This window comes from Anabrus simplex, chromosome 2, assembly GCF_040414725.1.
Source record: "Anabrus simplex isolate iqAnaSimp1 chromosome 2, ASM4041472v1, whole genome shotgun sequence".
Lineage (NCBI taxonomy): Eukaryota > Metazoa > Arthropoda > Insecta > Orthoptera > Tettigoniidae > Anabrus > Anabrus simplex.
The window spans coordinates 803,273,554-803,296,125 of NC_090266.1; the positions used below are offsets into that span (position 1 = coordinate 803,273,554).

General features: G+C 40.6%; 1 protein-coding gene across 1 annotated transcript in view; it reads right to left on the minus strand.

The window, feature by feature from the left end:
• The window catches only part of LOC136863112 (uncharacterized), a 414,667-nt gene that overhangs the window by 250,553 nt on the left and 141,542 nt on the right, over nucleotides 1–22,572 (minus strand). Inside the window, exon 6 of the mRNA XM_068225861.1 lies at nucleotides 8,991–9,116. Coding sequence (XP_068081962.1) covers nucleotides 8,991–9,116 — 126 coding nt within the window. The remainder of the gene's footprint in view (nucleotides 1–8,990; nucleotides 9,117–22,572) is intronic.

Here is a 22,572-nt window from a genome sequence, read left to right on the forward strand (position 1 = left end):
ATGTGAGCAGAGAAGGTTAGTTTACAGTCTATTATAACACCTAGGTCTCTTACCTGAGAAGCCAATTGCAATGTATTTCTGTGGATGGTATATGCAGTGTTCGTTCCTTGCTTTAGCAATGAAAAGGAGATTGTATTGCACTTCTTAAAATTGGGAGAAAGATTCCATTTCTTAAACCAGTCACCACACGAATTGAGAAGTCTGTAATTCGTCACAGTCATCAGGCGTAGACACTTCTCTTAGGATTTTCAGGTCGTTGGCGTACAAGAGGAGGGAACACTGACTATTTTGGGTGCAAAAAATTATGTCATCGATATAGAGAACAAAGAGTAGGGGTCCCAGAATACTGCCCTGAGATACTCCTGATAACACAGATAACCATGATGAGGCAGATTCAGGGAGTACCACTCTTTGTTTTCTGCCGGAGAGGAAACTTGTTATCAATGACAAGACGGGGCCATGGATATTAAATCTGGTAGCGAGTTTATGAAGAAGAAGTGCATGATCCACTGAGTCGAATGCCTTGGCCAGATCTATATAGATTGCATCTAACTGAGATTTATTTTCCATTGCTGAAACGATGTGGTGATTGAGAACAGTGAGGTTAGTGAGGCATGATTTGCCGGGAGTGAATCCGTGTTGTTCTTCAGATATGTACGGCTGTGTGAAAAAGAGGAGACGGTGGTGGATTATTCTTTCGAGGACAGAGGACAGTATTGGAACGATAGATATTGGGCGGTATGATGAGATATCATATTTGTTGCCAGATTTGAAAATAGGTGTGATATCAGCTTGTTTCCAGCTGTCGGGGAATGTACCAGTAGCCATACACAGGTTTAAAATTGTAGATAACGGTGCACAGAGGGATGCAGAAGTATTTTTGAGGAATATAGGGCTAATATCATTGGGCCCGGTGGAGCGGTTTGTTGGGAGACTATTGAGAATATTTTGTACTTCGTTAGGGGTCGTTGATATTTGTGACAGTGAGTAACTGCAAACACTATTGATCTGTGGTAGTTCTGTGATAGGTGCAGGAGGGGTAAAGGTAGAGTGAAAGTACTTATTGAATTTTTGAGACCTTAATTCAGTTGGGACATCATTACTATGTAGCTTAAGATTGAGTGGTATCCGGGGTGACTTTCTGCGTGACGAAATTAGGGTTCAGAACTTTTTAGGGTTGTTTTTAACGTTTCCAGTTATAGAAGTGATGAGCCGGTTGTAGTCATTTTTAAGATGCGATTTTGAGATTTTCCTGAGGTGTTTAAAAGTATTATACATGTGTGAATTGGGGATAGACTTCCAGAGTGACCACGCACGGGTTTTGTTCTTTAGTATCAATTTAGTTTCGGCACTCAGCCAGGGGGGATATTTGTGTGTTCTGGGTTTGGAGAAAGGTACATGCTGTTTAATGGTGGTAAATATTAAATCCTCAAACAGGGAAACCGCACTATTGACGTCACGCTCAGCTGATAACCAGCACCAAAGGAGGGATGACAAGTCCTGGTTGACGACTAGCCAATCCACTTTATTCCAGAGCGGAAATGTTTGCCTCGCAGCGGGTGGGAAGTCTTTATGTTGACAAGCAGGTAGGCTGAGGGTAGCCTCGATTGAGTCATGGTCAGCGCTAAGAATGTTTCTGCCAACAGATACACTAACACTAGTTACTGTAGAGAAGAGGAGGTCCAATGTTGCCAGATTTCTGGTGGGTTTTAAGCAGAACTGATGTAGATGAAGACCGTTTATGAAATTAGACAAAATAAATGAGTCCACAGGGTCGGTTACTATTCCAGTGGTTGTAGATTGCCAGGATATGTGCGAATTGAAATCACCGATTAGCACAATATCGTTGGATTTATTTTAGCACAATATCGTTGGATTTATTTAGAGCCAAAACCATTGAAATAAAGCAATTTTCTAACGCTGTGATATCACCGGAGGGTGAGCAGTAGATGCAGCCAACTAATAAGTTTTTACTTCTGGGGATCGTAATTTCAACCCAGGTTATCTCATATTCAGTTTCTACGTTGGGCCTGTGACGGGCTTTAAGTTTATTACTTACTGCAATCATTACACTACCCCCACGCTTACTGGTACCTCTGTTTTTACGGAACACTGAAAAGTTAGACGAGAATGGAAGTTCACTGTCCGAGACAAAATCAGGTAACCAAGTTTCAGTGAAACATAAGATATCAAACTCGCTAAATTCAGGTTCACTGAGTACACAGTCAGTTAATTTGTTTTTCAGACTCTGGGTATTCTGATAATAAACATTAAGCGGTCCTGGATTTAAATGAACGTCACTGGAAAGAAGTAGTAAGATAGCGAACACAGCACGTGAGGAAGCATGGCAACCTTCCGTCCTTTCGCTGGAAGAGACAGGGGCATGGCGAAGCACAGGGAGATCAGAGACGGACAAAGCAGAGAAAATATAATGCCGTTCAGCGAAGCACCATTGCAGTACTGAATCACACGACACTTCACTTGCTTCAGGGATGGTTGTAGATATGAAAGCACAGTACGACACACTTCTATACACAAGAAAGACTAAGAAAAGAAAGTAATATGTCGGAGGTACAAAAACACGCCCGTTCCCAGATGGTATTTCACTGGATAAATACTCAACAGTCTTTGGATTGTTGACGATTGTTTGCTGCATTCCAACAAGATCAAAGAGAATATCGTTGTTGAGTAATCAGATGAATCAGCTAATTACTGTATTCAGATAATTTGAAGACTTTGCACCTTGGTTTATTCATCAAGTAAAAATTAATAATCAGATTCCCATATCCCAATAATATTGCAGTTCAAGTCCCCGGATTAGTATTGACAGAAATTATTGTACACAGCCCCTTCAGCATATAAGCACACTTTTACTCTCCATCCCACGTTGTAGGGAAAATAGTTTTTTTTCTCTTCTACTTTACATAGCACCGACACAGATAGGTCTTATGGCGACGATGGGACTGGGAAGGGCTAGGAGTGGGAAGCGGCCATGGCCGTAATTAAGGTACAGTCCCAGCATTTGCCTGGTGTGAAAATGGGAAACCACGGAAAACTATTTTCAGGGCTGCCGACAGTGGGGTTCGAACCTACTATCTCCCGAATACTGGATACTGGCTGCACTTAAGCAACTGCAGTTATCGAGCTCGGTGAAAATAATAGTAATCTACCAGCTGTAAAAATCATATAACCACAGTGTAAATATGGTGTATTTAGATAGTATCTTGCGTGCTATATTTGTGTGTATCTTTATGTGTATACCTTTCGTGTGTATCTATTAGAGCATAGTAGGATAAATTAGTACCATTAATAGTCAGTCTATGCATTTAGCTTTCTTGGTAATCTTTGAGTAGTTGTTGCAAATTACAAATTTGCAATTTTCGTTCTTGTTTGTGCTTAGTAGTAACATACTGTAATTAGGATATGTCTGAACGCAGTTTAAAATTATCGTAGTGTATTGTAGTATCTTACTGGAAATTAACGTGCTTATTCTACTGCAAAATATTTGTGTAGTATAGTAGAGGTAACTGTAAAAACTGTCTTACTAGAATTCAGTTGTTGTAATTAGGATAGGTTTAACTACAGTTTAGAATTGTGTAATTCTTGTCTATTCCTTTTGGTATTCAGTAATTAACGGCAGTCTTTATCCTGTTAAGGTGTTGTAGGATAAAAATATAGTATGACTAAGTACTGTTGCAGTGTGGTATTATTGTGGGTGGGAGGGACCTTGCTGTCCTGTGATCTTTGTGTACTATCCTAGAAAAAAAAAATCTTTTTTCATTTTTTTGCACATAATAAGTTATTTATTTTTCCATTTAATTTCATTTTTCCATAAAGAATCTCTAAGGAGTGCAAGAGTAGGAACTGTGAGTGTGGCCAGGCATTAAGGAGCATGGGGGAGGAGTTGGATAGTTTGAGGGAGATAATTACAATTCTCTCAGAAGACAGAAAGTAAGGTACGCCTCCCTCAAACAATGTACAGGATACAGTAGGTATAAAAGATGGATGGGAAGGAAAGGGGGGAACTGTAGAAGACAGGTGATCGAATGTTCTAAGGGGAACGAAATTGAAGGCTAAGGGCTCTATGCAGGACAGGTGTCTGTGAGAAATCTGTACGAGTCACTGCAGGTAGAACAAAAGAAGGGAGATGAGGAACAGGAAACAGGGATCTGGAAGTCAAGTAGGGATGACATAACAGGAAACTGTTACGGAGAAGTGTGATAGTAGGAGGAAGGGAAAAGGTAGGAAAGAGAAATGTAGATTAGAGGATAAGGAAAAGACAGGAGGATCAGAGTATTTGGTGGGGGGGGGGAGAAAGGGAGGAGGAAGTAGCTTCTGCAGCTGCCACGAAAGATAGGGCTGACGAAGAGCGGAGGGGATCAAATGAGGCGGTAGGGTAGGGTTGAGGCTCTGGTCATGAGCGATCCCATTGTTAGACATGTGGGAAAAGTGTGTGGAGGAAAGGGAACCAGGGTAGAGTGTTATCCAGGAATTAGGTTGAGGCAGATATTGAAGAAAGCAGAAAAGAAGGAGGAGGGAAAGAAGAAGGTAGCAGTTCTTTACTTTGGTATCAACAACGTAAGCCAAGTACCAACATTGTTGGGGATGTGTGGGATCTGGTAAATGCAGCACGGGTGAAGTTTCAGGAAGCGGAGATTGTTATCAGTGAAATACTGTGTACGAGGGATACTGACAGGAAGCTTATTGGGGATTTAAATGAGACTCTGGAGTGGGTATGCGGGAAACTCTGAGTGAGATTTCTGGATCCTAATGGGTGGGTAGGAGATAGGGATCTGCACTCAGATGGCCTTCACTTAAACCGCAGTGGTACGTATAAGTTAGGAAATTTGCTTAGAATGGTGATAGTGAGGTACATTCAGGGAAACGGGGTGAACTAGGGAGCGGTGATAAGGGTACAGGGATCTGGAAGTCAAGTAGGGATGACATAAAAATGTTAGTGTTGAAGTGAAGAAGTATTGTAAAGAAAGGAAAAGAATTAAGTTATTTAATAGATATATACTTACCAGATATTGTAATAGGAGTTGAATCATGGAAGAAAAATGATATAATGGATTCAAAATTTTCTCACAGAACTGGAGTGTGTATTGTAGAGATAAGATATGAATGGTAGGAGGGGGAGTATTCATTCTGGTGAAAGAAGAATTTTTAAGCTACGAAAAATTTTAAGATGACAAATAAGCTATGTGGGAAATGACATGGAAAGGAATGCGATTTTAGCAGGAGATCTCAATTTACAATACCAATATACATGGTCCGTTATTGGACGTTATAAATTTTCCAGCTAACTCATTCCTGGTTGCCAGCGTTTTGCCCTCGTGTGCTAGGTTGGGCTCGTCAGTTGGTACCTAGCACAACTACCAAGACGCTGGTTAGTGCATACCGTGGAGGCCACTGTGTAGGCTACTTGGAGCCACCGGCAATGCCAATGCACTATGAGAGACTTGGTCTCTTTACCAAAAATTGATGCCTGCTTGGCTATCAGATGATATAGATTTTGATTCCCATAGGGAATCTGAAATATTTGTCCCGAATGAGTATATTTATAATACCAACATACATGGTCCGTTATTGGACATTATAAATTTTCCAGCTAACTCATTCCTGGTTGCCAGCGTTTCGCCCTTGTGTGCTAGGTTGGGCTCGTCAGTTGGTACCTAGCACACCTACCAAGACGCTGGCTAGTGCATACCGTGGAGAGCACTGCGTAGGCTACTTGGAGCCACCGGCAGTGCCAATGCACTATGACAGACTTTCTCTCTTTACCAAAAATTGATGCCTGCTTGGCTATCAGATGATATAGATTTTGATTCCCATAGGGAATCTGAAATATTTGTCCCGAATGAGTATATTTATAATACCAACATACATGGTCCGTTATTGGACATTATAAATTTTCCAGCTAACTCATTCCTGGTAGCCACTGTTTCGCCCTCGTTTGCTAGGTTGGGCTTGTCAGTTGGTACCTAGCACACCTACCAAGACGCTGGCTAGTGCATAATGTCCAGATAGAGGACGTGACTAATAGTAAGGAAGTATTAAAATTTACCTATGATAACAATGTCATTTATAAGAACATTCAAAAGCTGAAAACTAGAAAAGTGGCTGGAATTGATATAATTTCTGGGGATATACTAAAGGCAATGGGTTGGGATATAGTACCGTATCGGAAGTACTTATTTGATTATTGTTTGCATGAAGGAGCTATACCAAATGAATGGAGAGTTGATAGGAAAGGATGGTAGACAAAACTGAAAATTACAGGCCAGTCAGCTTGACATGCATTGCATTGAGAAAGCATTCTTCCTGATTATATTAAACATGTTTGCAAAATTATTAAGTGGTTGGATAGAAGGCAGTTTGGGTTTAGGAAACGTTATTCCACTGAAGCTTAACTTGTAGGATTCCAGCAAGATATAGTAGATATCTTGGATTCAGGAGGTCGAATGGACTGTATCACGATTGACCTGTCTAAGGCATTTGATGAGGTAGATCGTGGGAGACTACTGGCAAAAATGAGTACAATTGGACTAGACAAAAGAGAGACTGAATGGGTTGCTATATTTCTAGAAAACAGATCTCAGAGAATTAAGGTAGGTGGAGCTTTATCTGACCCTGTAAAAATAAAGAGGGAAACTCCTCAAGGCAGTATTATTGGATCTTAATGTTTTCTTATATATATATATATATATATATAAATGATATCAGTAAAGAAGAGGAATCAGAGATAAGGCTTTTTTGTGGATGATGTTATTCTGTATAGAGTAATAAAAAAGTTACAAGATTGTGAGCAAATGCAAAATGACCTCAATAATGTTGTGAGATGGACAGCAGGCAATGGTATGGTGATAAATGGGGTTAAAAGTCAGATTGTGAGTTACACAAATATAGGAAAAGTCCTCTCAGTTTTAATTACTGCATTGATAGGGTTAAAGTTCCTTATGGGGATCACTGTATGTACCTAGGTGTTAATATAAGGAAAGATCTTCATTGGGGTAATCACATAAATGGGATTGAAAATAAAGGGTACAGATCTCTGCACATTGTTATGAGGCTGTTTAGGGGTTGTAGTAAGGATGTAAAGGAGAGGGCATACAAGTCTCTGGTAAAACCCTAAATAAAGTATGGTACCAGTGTATGGGACCCTCACCAGGATTACTTGATTTAAGAACTGGAAAAAATCCAAAGAAAAGCAGCTTGATTTGTTCTGGGTGATTTCCAACAAAAGGGTAGCGTTACAAAAATGTTACAAAGTTTGGGCTGGGTAGACTTGGGAGAAAGGAGATGAACTGCTCGACTATGTGGTATGTTCAGAGCTGTCAGTGGAGAGATGGCATGGAATGACATTAGTATATGAATACATTTGAATGGTGTCTTCATAAGTAGGAAGGATCACAATATGAAGATAAAGTTGGAATTCAAGAGGACAAATTGGGGCAAATATTCGTTTATAAGAAGGGGAGTTAGGGACTGAAGTAACGTACCAAGGGAGATGTTCAATAAATTTTCAATTTCTTTGAAATCATTCAAGAAAAGGCTAGGAAAACAACAGAGAGGGAATCTGCCACCTGGGCGACTGCCCTGAATGCAGATCAGTAGTGACTGACTGATAATCGAGAAAGCGCTTTCCAGCGCTATGATATGTAGTTTATTTTGGAGCAGCAACTTTTCCATGTAAATCGTAATATAAGAGTAATGTCATAGTATTTTCTTTGTAGCCTGTCTCAGTAGAATGGGACTAGCTCAATGAGCTAAAGGGATCTTCAATTCCAAAGTAGTCTTTTTGTATTTACAGGGTTATGTTCTTAGAATCCCCTTGATCTCCATTAGCTTACTTGTGCTTTCTAATTTGCTACTGTCTGACCATTGTTTCTAAAATGGTTAATTCCTTTGATATCACCTTAAATGCTGTCAGCATTTATTTGGCCCGCAGAACATCACATGGGTTCTGAGGCCAGGACTAGCAACCCTCCCGTGCCTATGAGCACAGCTGTTGATTTGGTCACTTTCAATTGTTTATAATACCAATATAAATGGTCCGTTATTGGCCATTATAAATTTTCCAGCTAACTCAATTCTGGCTGCCAGCGTGTTGCCCCCGTGTGCTAGGCTGGGCTCATCAATTGGTACCTAGCACACTTACCAAGATGCTGGCTAGTGCATACCGTTGAGGCCACTGCGTAGGCTAATTGTAGCCACCGGCAGTGCCAATATATAATGTCCAATAACGGACCATTTATATTGGTATTATAAATTTACTCATTCGGAACAAATATTTCAGATTCCATATGGGAATCAACATCTATATCATTCAATTGTTTATCCATGCAGCATCTTTATTTAACATTAATTAATTGTTCAATAATCCTAGACCACAAGAGTCACTGCATTTGTGAGAAAGGCAATGATTTCAGTTTAATAACATACAGTAAACTGTACCTTCCAAATAATTTTGTGAGTATCGATGAACACTGCATAAATATCTATTTATATGGTTAGGCTATGTGTTTTCTAAAGTAATTTTTGAAGGTTGATGAACCTAAAGAGTTATATTTAATGAACGGTATTTAAAGGAATCCGATAGTTTTATTTGAGAGTTCAAGCACTACCAAGTTATGATCCCAGGTAGGTGTGTCCAGCATCTTCCACATCCTGTTCTCCATCTGTTCATATTGCCTTCAGTTGTCCTTGTTAAGTGTATTTTGTTTACCTTCTCTTCTTTATTATTATCTTCTAGTACAAATATAATCTGAATTGCCTGGGTCTTGTCTTTTACTCTATATTTGCCTTAACTAGCAGAAAAAAGAAAGGTTATGTAATTACAGTATTATACAAGATATTTCATGTTTGCCATGAATACTATCACTGACAATATCATTAAAGGACTGAACATGTAGCGCATTTCCAACTCTGTGAAAGAGTAAAATTTTATTACCAACACTAGCACAGCAGTCAATATAATTTTTTATTACCTGACTCTATTTCAGCATTTTCCAGTGTGTTGCTATGTTCATTCTTATAATTTTGTGGAGGTGCTGAAGCTTGAGTAAGGTAATTTCCTTCAGATGATTCATCCTTAGTTTTTTCAGGCAACATAACTGTAAAATAAGAGAGGAGCATCTGAGAACATGACATCCAAACAGTAACACAGTTTAAAAGAAATCAAACACCTTAGCTTCATGGACTTTTGGCCTATAATTTAATTGTTTCTTTCCTTGCAACAGGCCCGAGTATAAGCCTATGCAATAGGATACAATAATCCTATCATCCTTCATGACCCTGATCATAGCTCCTTTCTTGTTCTCTCACGGCTGGTAATATTCCTCCCAAGATTGTTAAGATCAGTCTTGAACTTGTGTCACTTGGGCAAGAGCTTGCTGCATTAGATTCTTAATGAAAAATATGGGGATTGTACTGTATTTTGTTTATAAGGGTCCAATATGAGGGGGCGATTTCTTTTGGTTCTTCCAAAAGTTACAAGACATTATTTGACAGGAAAAACTGCTGATAATTCACAAATTTCAATAATGAACAGAAATTCCTTCACTAACAACCACGAAGAGTGTACCGTACTGCCGCTATCATATCCTGTAGGCAATAGTAGGCTAGCATCTATGTACTATTTATGTAGGTATGGCATAACGAGTTGCACTTGCCACCAGCAGAACTAGCTCTCCCCTGTGCTTAAACCTTATTCCTAGCCAATGACCCACACCATCCCATTCACTGCTATCTTTGTCAATATATTTATCAGGTAGCATGGTTGTTAACTGTGACCGTCAGTTGGAGAATGACTTTCAATCAAATAAGGTGAGCAGTAACCGTAAGAAACATGAAAATATTTCTGCACGTTTTAAACTAAATGTTCTTATGTTTACGGATAAGTATGGTGTGTGGAGCTTTGCTGTGAATTTGCTGTTCAACCAAATTTTATATGATATTGGTGAAATAAAAAAGGAAAATGGCCACAAAAAGGAATGTCAAATCTTTCCACGGGCTGCAATTAGATCAATATTCTGAAGTAGATAAGGAAGTGTTGGTGAGGGTGCAGGAAACCAGGAACAATGACAACAGCATGTCCCATGAAATGATACATATGAAGGTGCAAAAAATCGCAAAGAATAAAGGAATCAGTGGCAATGAGATTATAGCAAGCAGAAGTTGGGCTGAGTACTTCAACTGCCAGAAGAATACACCAGTTTGTGTCTTGACAGGGGCAAGAACAACAGTATTTACCATCACAGATCAGACTTAGTTTTATTTTGATATACCAAGACGCTTAGCTATTAACAGTAAAGGAGCTTCAAGTTTAGTCACGAAAACTATTGGAGCTGAAAAATTACTCTGCATGGTAATAATTGCAATTACAGCAGATGATACGAAACTCCCTCCCCATGCTATCCTTAAAAGGAAAACATTTCCCAAAGGGACTGTTATTCACTGCCAAGTGATGGGGTGGTTCGTGCAGGACAAACCGGCTGGACACAATATGCAGTTGCCACCCTGGAGCTTTGCTGCAGAAGAAGGCACCATTGGTGCTGAACAGTTTTCATGGTCACCTCGTTGACACCATAAAAACAAGTTGTTCCATATGAACACCAACACTGCAATAATTCAAGAGAGCTAACTTGCATCCTTAACTTATAATAAGGTAGGAAAGAGTCCACCTATTCAGTACACATGTTTTAAAATTATGTAAACTATATTACCATGGGAACAGCAGAGGGGCTAATTTCAACCTTATGAGGTCATCCTCAGCCATTACACTTAATCATAAATTGGCAAATAATTGAATAATGAACACTGAAACAAAACATTTTTAAATATGTAATGAAACAAAATACTTTAAAATCTAGAGCCCCTGATGACAATTATAAAAATATTCAGAGTAAAACCATTGTCTTCCCATTCTTTGCTTTGCTATATTCTTGTATAAATATAGTAAAATCATCTGGTTGAATGACACTATGTCAATGTGTAGCATGAAATACAACAAATCAAATTCTTGATGCGTTATCTTATAAGTTTTTACTTGTAGGATATAATATTTAATGACCTTGTTACACTGAGTGAGGGGGATATCTGTAAAACTGGATCTGTAGACTAAAGTGGTTCAGAAGCCAGACTTCTGCAGTTATCAATATTGATCAAATATATTGGCCAGAATAGATGTCAAAGGAAAAGAAAGAGAATCAACTACAGTTCTATTTTTCTATTCTTTACAGAAAAACTATGGTTTCAGAAGAATACAAAAATAGAACTGTAGTTGATCCCAGTGTACATAAAAACACCTCATATGATCTTTGAATGGATTGTTCATGGATATATATGAAGAGGCTTAGGAATGCAATATCATGTGTGATAAATTTTATAATGATCTGTATTGACAAGTAATCAACATATAATAAGGTGGGAAAGGATCCACCTATTCAATACACATGTGTTAAAATTATGTAAACCATTTTATCGTGGAAACATGAGAGGAAACGTAACATTGACAAAAGGTGGGGGGGAGATTGTCACTTTTTTTCTAGTTGCTTTACGTCGCAGCGACACAGATAGGTCTTATGGTGTTGATGGGACAGGAAAGGCCTAGGAATGGGAAGAAAACGGCCGTGGCCTTAATTAAGGTACAGCCTGGCGTGAAAATGAGAAACCACGGAAAACCATCTTCAGGGCTGCTGACAGTGGGATTCAAACCCACTATCTCCCGGATGCGAGCTCAAAGCTGCACGCTCCTAACCGCACGACCAACTCGCTCGGTGAAATAGTCACTGAAATCATGTGTGATTGGATAGTTCAAGCCTGAGGTCTTACCATGCCAAAAATTGTTGAGTGAAGTTTCAAGAAAACTAATTTCATATGCATTGGATGGAGAGAATGATGATGCAATATGAGAAACCAACAATTCTCCAAATGTAGACTCAGAAGGCAGTGATAACAGAGACAATAACAACAGTGATAACTGGAGTGAGTAAATGCATGAAATTTCATATTCTAAACTATGAAGAAGACTCAAGTGGGAACCAGATATCTTTACGTTTTATGCAGTCAGCAATAAAAATCTACTAATAAAAAATGTCATATTTCCTATTTGATAAAATCTTCAGATTTTATGAAAATCTTCATATTTATTCATATTCTGGTGTTTGTGCAATTCTGTATAATTTTACATTAATAAGTTATTCAAAATAATTAGAAACAGAAAAGGCGTGTCTTTTCATTTGTGTTTTTATAAGCAATAAAAATAAATAAGAAAATAAATTACAAAACAAAGTTCATTTGTATAAATCTGGTATTAAATCCAATGATATTAATTATTTACAAAATGTAGAATTGAATTGAAAGAATACTTATTGTTACGGAGTTATCCGTGGTAGGCGGAGGTGAATGAAGGTGCGGGCTGGAATAGGTCTCAACTACAAAATTAAAGTTAATTTAAAACATTAACAAAGGTTGTATTTTCTTTTCAAAATCAACAAGTAACAGGGTATAACAGGTACCAAGTAGCAGATCAACAAATTAAGAAATTACAAATTACAGTTTGTTACAAGATTTGGGCTTCGAGCCCCAAGTATCATTTCTGAGCTCTCAGCTCACAACCATAAATTATCAAAGGGCAGAAAACCCTTAATTACATGGAGCATTAGCTCCCACCCTTACATTTCAAGCCTCTCTAAGGCACTTTCATCACAACACCATAAAGAGCTGACCCGCTCTCGATAGTTCAAGCCTATCAGAAGGCCATAAACAAACTTTACACTTGACTGCCCTTAAGGCATACTTATAATTAAACAGGGGTATCTCGTACCCAATCTACTGGGCCTTAGTGTGCAAAAACCAGGTTAATTTAAATGGCCCAAAACAAAAGGATGGAGGCGTGAACTTGCACTCCTAAATCTACATTGTAAAACATAAGTGGCTCTAGGCCGATACACAGGGGCTAATCCCAAGCTAGGGAGGTGACTCGTATGAAAAAACTTTAATACATTAAGGAAGAGAAGAAACGGTTATGAAAACGTAGTCACCTCAATTTCAAAATGAAGGGGTGTTCGAGAGGGTGAAGCACTCTCTATCCCCGCATTAAAGTTCAAGCAAAACTGAAGTTTACCAGGAACAGGGTTTACATGTTTAATAGGTTACATATTAAAGGTTTCGAACCCTCCCCGAGAGTTAGACTGCTGAGCTAGCAAGAAATAAAGATGTTAAGAGGCCATTACCTTGTAGAAGAACTACTGTCTGAAGAACGAGGCACTTCCCGCCCCCTGCTACATATTCACACACTGAGTTAGATGTTATACTAGTGGCCCGGAGACAAGAAAATCAGCAGTTTTTATACCCTCGTGGAAAATTCGAGACCTTTCAAGAATGAGTAGGCACACCCCCTCAACTTTATTGGATAGCTTAGAGCTACATATCCATATCAAAGAAGACATACATGATTGGCTGAGAATTAATTAAAGAAATTCGGGATTGGCTAGGTTCAAACCTGGTGGAAGTAAGGATTAATATTGCCAACCCAAAAATAAAAGAACAAAAATTTAGTAAAGACAACAACTTTTGAATACAAAATTTCTTCAAGAAGGTTCATTCCTTTGCACCAGAGTGCATGATCATAGTTTTTTTTTTTTTTTTTTTTTTTTTTTGTAGAGACATCTGGTAGAGAACGTCCACACTTCTTGATCAATGACAAACAAAAACACATCAAAATTCACACAGAGCCATCTTCTGAGAAACTGTTGAGTTAATACAGTTTTTTAAAGTTCAGGCTTTCTCCTGTAGAGGAGATTAAATTGGCGCAAGATTTGAACTTGCATCGTAGAGGTGTACCGCCCGGTAAAGACCTCTCCCCCCAAAAGTCCTTCCAATGGGTGACACAGAAGAGAAAAAAAATAATTTCGAAACAAAGTCCAAGTTTGTTGCTGATTAGTTGAAGAAGAATTTCCAAGAGAAAAATATAACTTTTCAGTAGTCGGAGCTCTCTGAAGTTGATTAATATGGATGGGTAGGACTAGTTTAAATCCAGCTTTAGAGTTTCTTGGTAGTAGTAGAATTGGAAAACAAAAACATTAATTCATGGAAGTAATATTTTTCTATGTCCACCAAAGGTTGATTTGAAGTCAAAAAATTATTAATAGAGTGTCCATGTAGCAGAAGAAGTACATTAGCAGTCAATTAATTTTGACAGCAAGACCAGTCGCCGCTGCCAAAGTTCAGTCGAGGTCGACCGGACCCCTCAAGTACCCTGAGTTACACCTCTCCCGCTACTATGAGAGGGGTAGTTGTGGTGAAGCACGCCGCAGACGCGACGATTGTTTACAGTCCTCGAGCAGTTTGCAGGTGGTGCGCTGTACATCAGCCTTGGCCGGAAGGAGGGGTCCGGCTCGTCGTACACTGGTTGACCTCACTGGAGTGGAGTGGGCCCGTACCCTACCTCAGTGGTGGTACGGCGCCGCACGGCTGCGGGGCACTGAAACAGTAAGATCTCGGCGGCAGAATTGCGTTGGACATTAATGTTTTTAGGGTACTGACTTTGTGGTGAGGCTGAGGGGCAGGCGGCGTGGAAACTTTATTTAATTTGCCACTGGTGTGGTTTAGCAGGAGACGGGAGCGTGGTAATGGCCGAATGGAGAGGACAGCTGAGTACACTTGGAGGAGGTTTTACAATATTTATACTAAGCAGATAAAAAAAAAACAACCAAATGTAAAAATATAAGGGGCAGAAGGCCTAGGATTTAGAGAAAAATATAACTTTCAGGTTCCCAGTAGAATGTAAATGACAAAGTTAACCAAAATTTTACACGGGTTTCATTTGAGAAATGTGGACCCTAAATATCCTCTCTGTGGCTGGATTGCTCACTAACAATGTGACCGGCGTAAGAAAATCCAAGACGGTGCACGGCCCATGAAATCTGGGGGCAAGCTTGGCCGCGGGAACAAAATTCTTGACCATAACTTGGTCTCCTACTTTTAAATTGGTGGGCCTCCGTCCACGATCATATCTTTCCCTAACCTTTTCATGAGAAATTTTAAGATTGGCCTTAGCCTTCTTCCAAAGATCTTTAATATTATTTGGATCTATTGTCTCAGGTAGAATATCACTAAGAGACCAAAGGTTAGAGAGCGGCGTGTTGGGAACAAACTTAAACATCAAAGAAGCTGGAGTAAACTTATGGGATTCATGAACCGCCAAATTCATGGCGAAAGCTAACCAATGCAGGGACGTGTCCCACCTAGAATGATCTTCATGATGATAGGCATTAAGAGCCGACCTCAGATTACGATTGACCCGTTCAGCTAGAGATTGTTGAGGATAGTAAGCAGAAGTAGTCACATGAGAAATGGAAGGATCAAAACAGAATTTACGGAAGAGATTGGAGGTGAAAGCTTTAGCATTATCAGAGTCAATATATTGACACGGACCAAAAGAAGCGAAGATGGAATTTAAACAAGAAATGGTGGACTGAGCGATAGCCAGCTTAGTCGGAAATAACCATGAGAATCTAGTGAAGCCATCTACACACACAAGGATGAACTTGTTGGCATTCCCCTTTGACTGGGGGAAGGGTCCTACGTAGTCGACTTAAAAACGTTCCATGGGGCGCGACGCTTGATGAGAAGACAAGAGCCCTTGCTTAGTGGACATGGTGGGTTTACTAAGCCAACAAGATTTACAAGCCTTTACCAATTCACGGATTTCTCCGTCCATACCCTTCCAAATGAACATTTCTCGGATCTTTTCTCTAGGTTTTTTTCTTTTTTTTTTTTTTTTTTTTGCTAGGGGCTTTACGTCGCACCGACACAGATAGGTCTTATGGCGACGATTGGATAGGAAAGGCCTAGGAATGGGAAGGAAGCGGCCGTGGCCTTAATTAAGGTACAGCCCCAGCATTTGCCTGGTGTGAAAATGGGAAACCACGGAAAACCATCTTCAGAGCTGCCGATAGTGGGATTCGAACCTACTATCTCCCGGATGCAAGCTCACAGCCGCGCGCCTCTACGCGCACGGCCAACTCGCCCGGTCTCTAGGTTTGAAGATACCTAAATGCCCCCCTAACGGGGTCTCATGGTAGTACTTGAAGATCATGGGCACGAGAACGGCTGGAACCACAACTTTCATCTTTTGATCATGCCCCGACGGGCAACATAAAACACCATTCCTCAATACATAAGGGACGACATGTTCCCCAGAAGAAAAGGTTTCCATGATAGGGGCCAGCGTCGGATCTTCACGTTGATATTTTTAGATATCCCTAAAGAGCATGGGAGCATCAGTTAGAATGGCATTTACGCCAGCAGGTATGGACTCGGGAAGTGAAGAACAGTCTTCCTATTCAAAGGGCTCTACATCATTAGAAAACATACGGCTTAGTCCGTCAGCCACAACATTTTCAGTACCTCTAATATGCCTAATGTCAAATTGGGAGGCAGAAATTCGGATGGCCCACCAGGCTATACGACCAGTACGACGCGGCCTAGCTAAGACCCAACTTAAGGCTTGGTTATCCGTTTCCAAGTCGAACTTGACATGTTCCAGATAGAGGCAGAACTTTTCTAGAGCAAACAAGACTGCTAAACCTTCAAGTTCATAGATGGAATACTTGGATTCTTGGGCCGATAATGTCCTAGAGGCATAGGTGATGGGTCGCCTCCCTAGTTCAGTCTCTTGAAGAAGGACTGCAGCTACCGCCGACGCCGACGCGTCGGTTTGGACAATGAATTTCTTAGAGAAATCAGGCATAGCGAGGACAGGGGCATTACAAAGGGCTAATTTGAGGTCTTCGAAAGCGGCTTGTTGAGAAAGCCCCCACTCAAATTCGAGGCCTTTCCTGCGGAGTAAGTTCAAGGGCGCCGCTCTATTGACGAAATTTGGAATAAATTTCCTGAAGAAGTTCACCATGCCTATGAACCTGGCAATACCTTTGATGTCCTTGGGAGGTTTGAAATCACGGATGGCCTGTGTTCTAGAGTGATCAACTGCGACACCATCGGGCGACACAATATGCCCTAGGAATGACATGGAAGGTTTAGCGAAGGCAACCTTGGACAACTTCACCGTTAACCCTGCCTTACGAAGGCGACTCAGGACCTCTTTCAGATGATCTAGGTGTTCTTCAAAGGTCTCAGAAAATACGACGACATCATCCAGATAATGATGTAAATACTCAAATTTGATGTCAGAGAAGACCCTATCTAGCAGTCTCGTAAGCACAGCTGCTCCTGTGGGGAGCCCGAAAGGCACGCGGTTGTATTCGTACAAGTTCCAATCTGTCAGGTGTTTAGATTCCTCTGCTAGCGGTATCTGATTATAAGCCTGATTAAGATCTAAGATGGTAAAGAACTTAGCTTTACGAAACCACGAAAAACAAGAGTGAAGGTCGGGAAGGGGCACATATTGTAACACCCCCTTCCGATTGAGAGCCCTATGATCAATCACAGGCCTGAAGCCACCTTGGGGTTTCGGAACAAGGAAAATAGGCGAAGAATACGCCGACTTAGAGGGCCGAATTATACCATCCTTCAACATCTGATCTATGATTTCCTTCAAAGCCTTCATTTTAGGTGGAGATAGCCTATAAGGTGGAAAGCGGACAGGAATCGAATCCGTAACCTCGATCTTGTATTTGATAAGGTCAGTAACACCAAGAGTATCAGAAAAAACATCTGGAAATGACTGACACAACTTACGAATACTCTCTGCCTGCTCCTCAGGTAGATGTCTAAGATCTAACAACATCTCATCCTTGGTAGGCGAAATAGATGAACATGATACAGAACTACATGATAACAAGGGGATTTTGAAATTACTGACAAATTTGAAAGTGCACGACTTGCTCTGAATGTCTAGCACAAGACCGGTGTGTGACATGAAATCCGCTCCTAGTATAATGGGGCAAGACAAGTGCTTAGCCACAAACAGTTTAACTTTCCAAATAAATTTGGCAGTTCTAATTTTTGCATACAGAAAACCTACAATTTCTAATGGAGAGGAGTTTGCCAAAACGCATTGAACCAAAGACGAACAATAATCCGGAAGTTTACACACAGATTTCAATTTGGAGTACCACTTGGCCGAAATAATGGAACACACACTGCCAGAATCTAAAAGGGCAGGTACAGGCTCATTATTCAATTCAATTTTGAGAAATGGAACAGGTGCGGGGGAATCCGCCGCAATCCTAAGACATTCCTTGGGGCCTTCAAAAGATAAATTAGAAGACTGAGTTTTCCCTGAGATTGCGGCTGGTTTACTTGGGGCTGAGCCTCGGGAAGAAGAGATAGCCGACTCAGCCGAAGCCACCAGTCACTTATGATTGTTGGTGGAAGTTGCACCCGAAGTTGAGCAGGAGGGAGTGCTATTAGAATTCGGGCAATTCTTGGCGATATGGGAAAAAGCGCTGCATTTAAAACAGCCTTGGGATGACCCTGCTCCCTTGTTTGTCCCATTGGATTTAATCAAGGGGCACTTGTTTCGAAGATGGTCAGGCAACCCGCAAGCGTAACATTTACGGGGTGTGACGGTTCGGCGAGGTGCAGGCCGAGAATAACTAGAGGATGGAGGGGGTTCCCTCGCCACATGTAGTGTGTCGGCATATCTAACCCCTTCGGCTGAAACAGCCATAGCTTCCAACTCGGCAAAGGTTTGCGGACGCGACGCAAAGCACAAATATGACCTGTATGATGGGGAAATTCCTTCCACAATAGCCTGTACAATTTGATCTTCTGCAAAATGGAGTGCAAATACTCTAGTATAGAACTTAATATCTTGGATCAGTTCACCTAGAGCCACCAGCGAGTGCAGACGTACGGAGTGGAGGGTCCCTGGAGTGGGAGAAGGTAGTGTAAGTGCGGAGTGTTGGAAGTCAGCGAGGTGCTTACAGGCAATGATTGGTACAGAGCAGTACAGGGCGAGCATAGGTGGTTGGGAGGGAAGGAAGAAGAAAGAAGAAGTGAAGACAAGAAGATGCAGAATAGAACTGGATAAAATAGGATACTTTATACTTCCTGCAGCGGTGATTTTGATATTGCTTTGGATTGGGGGAGTAGAACTGAACCCAGGTCCGACTTCCAGAGGAAATATGAGCTGGGAGGACATGGAAACAATCAGAAAAATCGTAAAAGAGGTGGTAGCAGAGACATGTCCCTTCGAACAAATCAAGAACATGATCAAGGAACAAACGAGGGAGTTTGAAAAAATGAAGGGGTGGTTTCAGGAAAAGATAGAAGACACAGCTTCACAGGTGAGAAGAAATGGTGAAGAAGTTTCAGCATTAAGAGAGGAGATAGGGAGATTGGAAGAGGAGATATCGAAACAAAGCCGACGTAGTTGTTAACACCCGAAGTCGCAGAAATAAATGCTTATTTATATATGGAGTGCAAGAGGGTAAGAAGGAAGATAAGACGAGTATAGTTTATAAAGTAGTGGACATAATTCAGGGTAAAATGAAAATAAATTTCAGTGAAGTGGACATTGATGATGTGACAAGAGTGGGAAGATTTAGAGGTAATAGGCCTATCAAAGTGCAATTATTTTCTACACTGATGGCTGATACAGTGGTGCGTAATGCAGGTAACGTGCAAGGAGAAAAAATATGGATAAGGAGGGACATAGGAGCTGAAGAGTGGAGGAATGAAAAAACTCTTAAAAAACACATGATACGAGCTAGGCGGCAAGGGTTGAATGCAGTCATCAGAGGACAGGAATTAGTGGTGACAGGCAACAGATGGAGGAGAGTATGGTCGGTGAATAGACTGATGGACCTAGAACGGAGGATGATACAAGATGAGGAGGCTAAGAGAAGTGTAGTGAATAACGGGGATGACAAACGAGTGGAAGATAATAGGCAAGTGAAAGATAACGAGGGTAGGAGTGTAATTATAGGAAGTAGTACTGAAAAGTGTCAAGAGAGACAGAGCGAGGTGCTAAGTGGAAGTATGAACAACGGTAAGGAAAGAGCAGTGGACGGGCAATGCAGGAGAGAGGCTGAAGATCAAAGGGGTGATGGGGGAAAGGAGAGTGAGCAACAAGAAGCTGAGAGAGCTGAGTGTAGTGGTGTAGTTAGACAAGATCAGGGTATAAAAGTAAGGCCAGTGTTAACCCGTGAGTACCTCGCACAGAATATGAGTTTGAGCGCAGGGAGAGATAGAAGATATACGGACATGATGAGAGCAATGAAAAGTAGGGAGGGTTTTGTTACAAGAAGTAAAAAAACAATAATATAGCGAGTAAGTAAGTAATTAAGGGCGTGGAGGCTGAAATGTTGTGAAGGAGAAGTGGTATATAAGTTATGATATGTTATAGGGTTGAAATGTGGTGTTGGAGAAGTGGTGGTATAAGATGGTGGATGGCAGTTTGTTGATATTTGGAGCTGGAGGAGTGATGGTAAATGTGGTGTTGGATAAGTGTTGTAATTTGGCTATTTGTAAATTTTGGTTTGGGGGAAGTTGGAGTTTTCGGTAGGTAATTATGATGGGTATTAGGATGAGTATGAGTGTATGGCAAATTGAGCAAATTATGATATGTTATAGGGTTGAAATGTGGTGTTGGAGAAGTGGTGGTATGAGATGGTGGATGGCAGAAGGTGAGTGTATTTGTAGAAGAAGTAGAGGTGGTGGTACTGAGATTGTATTGGTGTCTGGTATAAATGCTGAGTGATGGCAGATGAGTGTGTGTTAGGGCTGAATTGTGGTGTTGGAAGTAGAGGTGGTATATGTTGATATGTGGTGTTGGAAAGGTATGGAGATGTAGTTATGATATGCTATAGGGTTGAAATGTGGTGTTGGAGAAGTGGTGGTATAAGATGGTGGATGGCAGAAGGTAAGTGTATTTGTGGAAGGAGTAGAGCTGGTATGCTGAAGTGTGGTGTTGGAAGTATTGAAGGCTTAGTATTCAAGTTATGATATGTTATAGGGTTGAAATGTGGTGTTGATGGCTATTTAATTTTTGGAGCTGGAAACAGGTGAGTTTATTATCATTTTGTATTGTATTGGTGACTGGTATAAATGCTGAGTGATGGCAGACGAGTGCGTGTTAGGGCTGAAATGTGGTGTTGGAAGTAGAGGTGGTATATGTTGAAATGTGGAGTTGGAAAGGTATGGAGATGTAGTAATGTAACTCGGCTATTTGTAAATTTTGGTTTGGTAGAAGATGGAGTCTTCAGTAGGTAATTATGATGGGTAGGATGAGTATGAGTGTATGGTAAATGCAAGTTATGATATGTTATAGGGTGGAAATGTGGTGTGGGAGAAGTGGTGGTATAAGATGGTGGATGGCAGAAGGTGAGTGTATTTGTGGAAGGAGTAGAGCTGGTATGCTGAAGTGTGGTGTTGGAAGTATTAAATTATGATATGTTATAGGGTTGAAATGTGGTGTTGGAGAAGTGGTGGTATAAGATGGTGGATGGCAGAAGGTGAGTGTATTTGTAGAAGAAGTAGAGGTGGTATATGAGGTAGGGTTGGTGTGGTATTGCTGAAATGAGGTGTTGGAGTATTGCTGGACAAAATTTTTGGAGGCGTGATTGGTATTTGTTATTCATTGCCGAAATTTCTGGAGATGAGAGGTAATTTTATTATGGAGTGTTATGACGGAATGAAATGAAATGAAGCAATGTTAACGCAGATTGGTAAAAGTTGCAGTATGGTTGATTGGAACGTAATGACGGAATAAGATGGCCGGTTTGGTATGCAATCATGTAATGGCTGGTTTGGAATGCAACCTGGTAATGCTGCTGTTGCAGCTTATGCTGGAGTAGGTCAGGGAACAATAGAGGTGATGAAAATGCTGAAGTAAGAAGGTTGCGTACGTGAGAGTGATAACAAGCATGGAGTTGTAACACCAGCAGTAGAATGTAAACATTGACCAGGCTGTTGTGAATTGATGTAGATGGAGTTGGTTCTGGTATAAAACCGGGACGGTATTGTTTATTTCATTTTATGTTATTTAGTATATAGTGGAGAGGGGTGGCTCAGGTTGGACTATTCTTATCAACTTATTTCTTATTTATTATTATTATTGTGAACATGTATTCGGGGCTGAACGCCTGTTTTGTTCACTAATAAATACAATACAATACAATATCTTGGATGAAATCTGCAAGATTTTCATCCAGCCGCTGTACTCGGTAATAGTACTTCTGGATTAGTGATGACCTAGCTCGAGCCGGAATAAAATTAGCTAACAGATGGGCGTGGAAGTCTTCGATAAATGATTGTTCAGCAACTGCCCTAACTATTTTGTCAGATAGAACACCAATTGAATAGGGATAAATAATCTGTAGAATTTGACACGAGGAAAGAGAAAAACAAGAGCATGATCTTGGAATTCAACAAAAAACCTTAAGAATGAAATAACGTCACTGGTAGAGTTAACAGAAAACTTAGAAATACCTCTGAGCAACATTGCTAAAGGATGGGGCAAACTGCTGAAGCCAGATGACGTAGTAGGAAGGGGCCTTTGTGGCGGAGAAGCAGATTCAGAAGGTGCATTATTCAACACAAAGGGAGGAATGGAGGTGCGACAAACGGATCAGTTTCTAATGGAACAGAAGCTTGTTG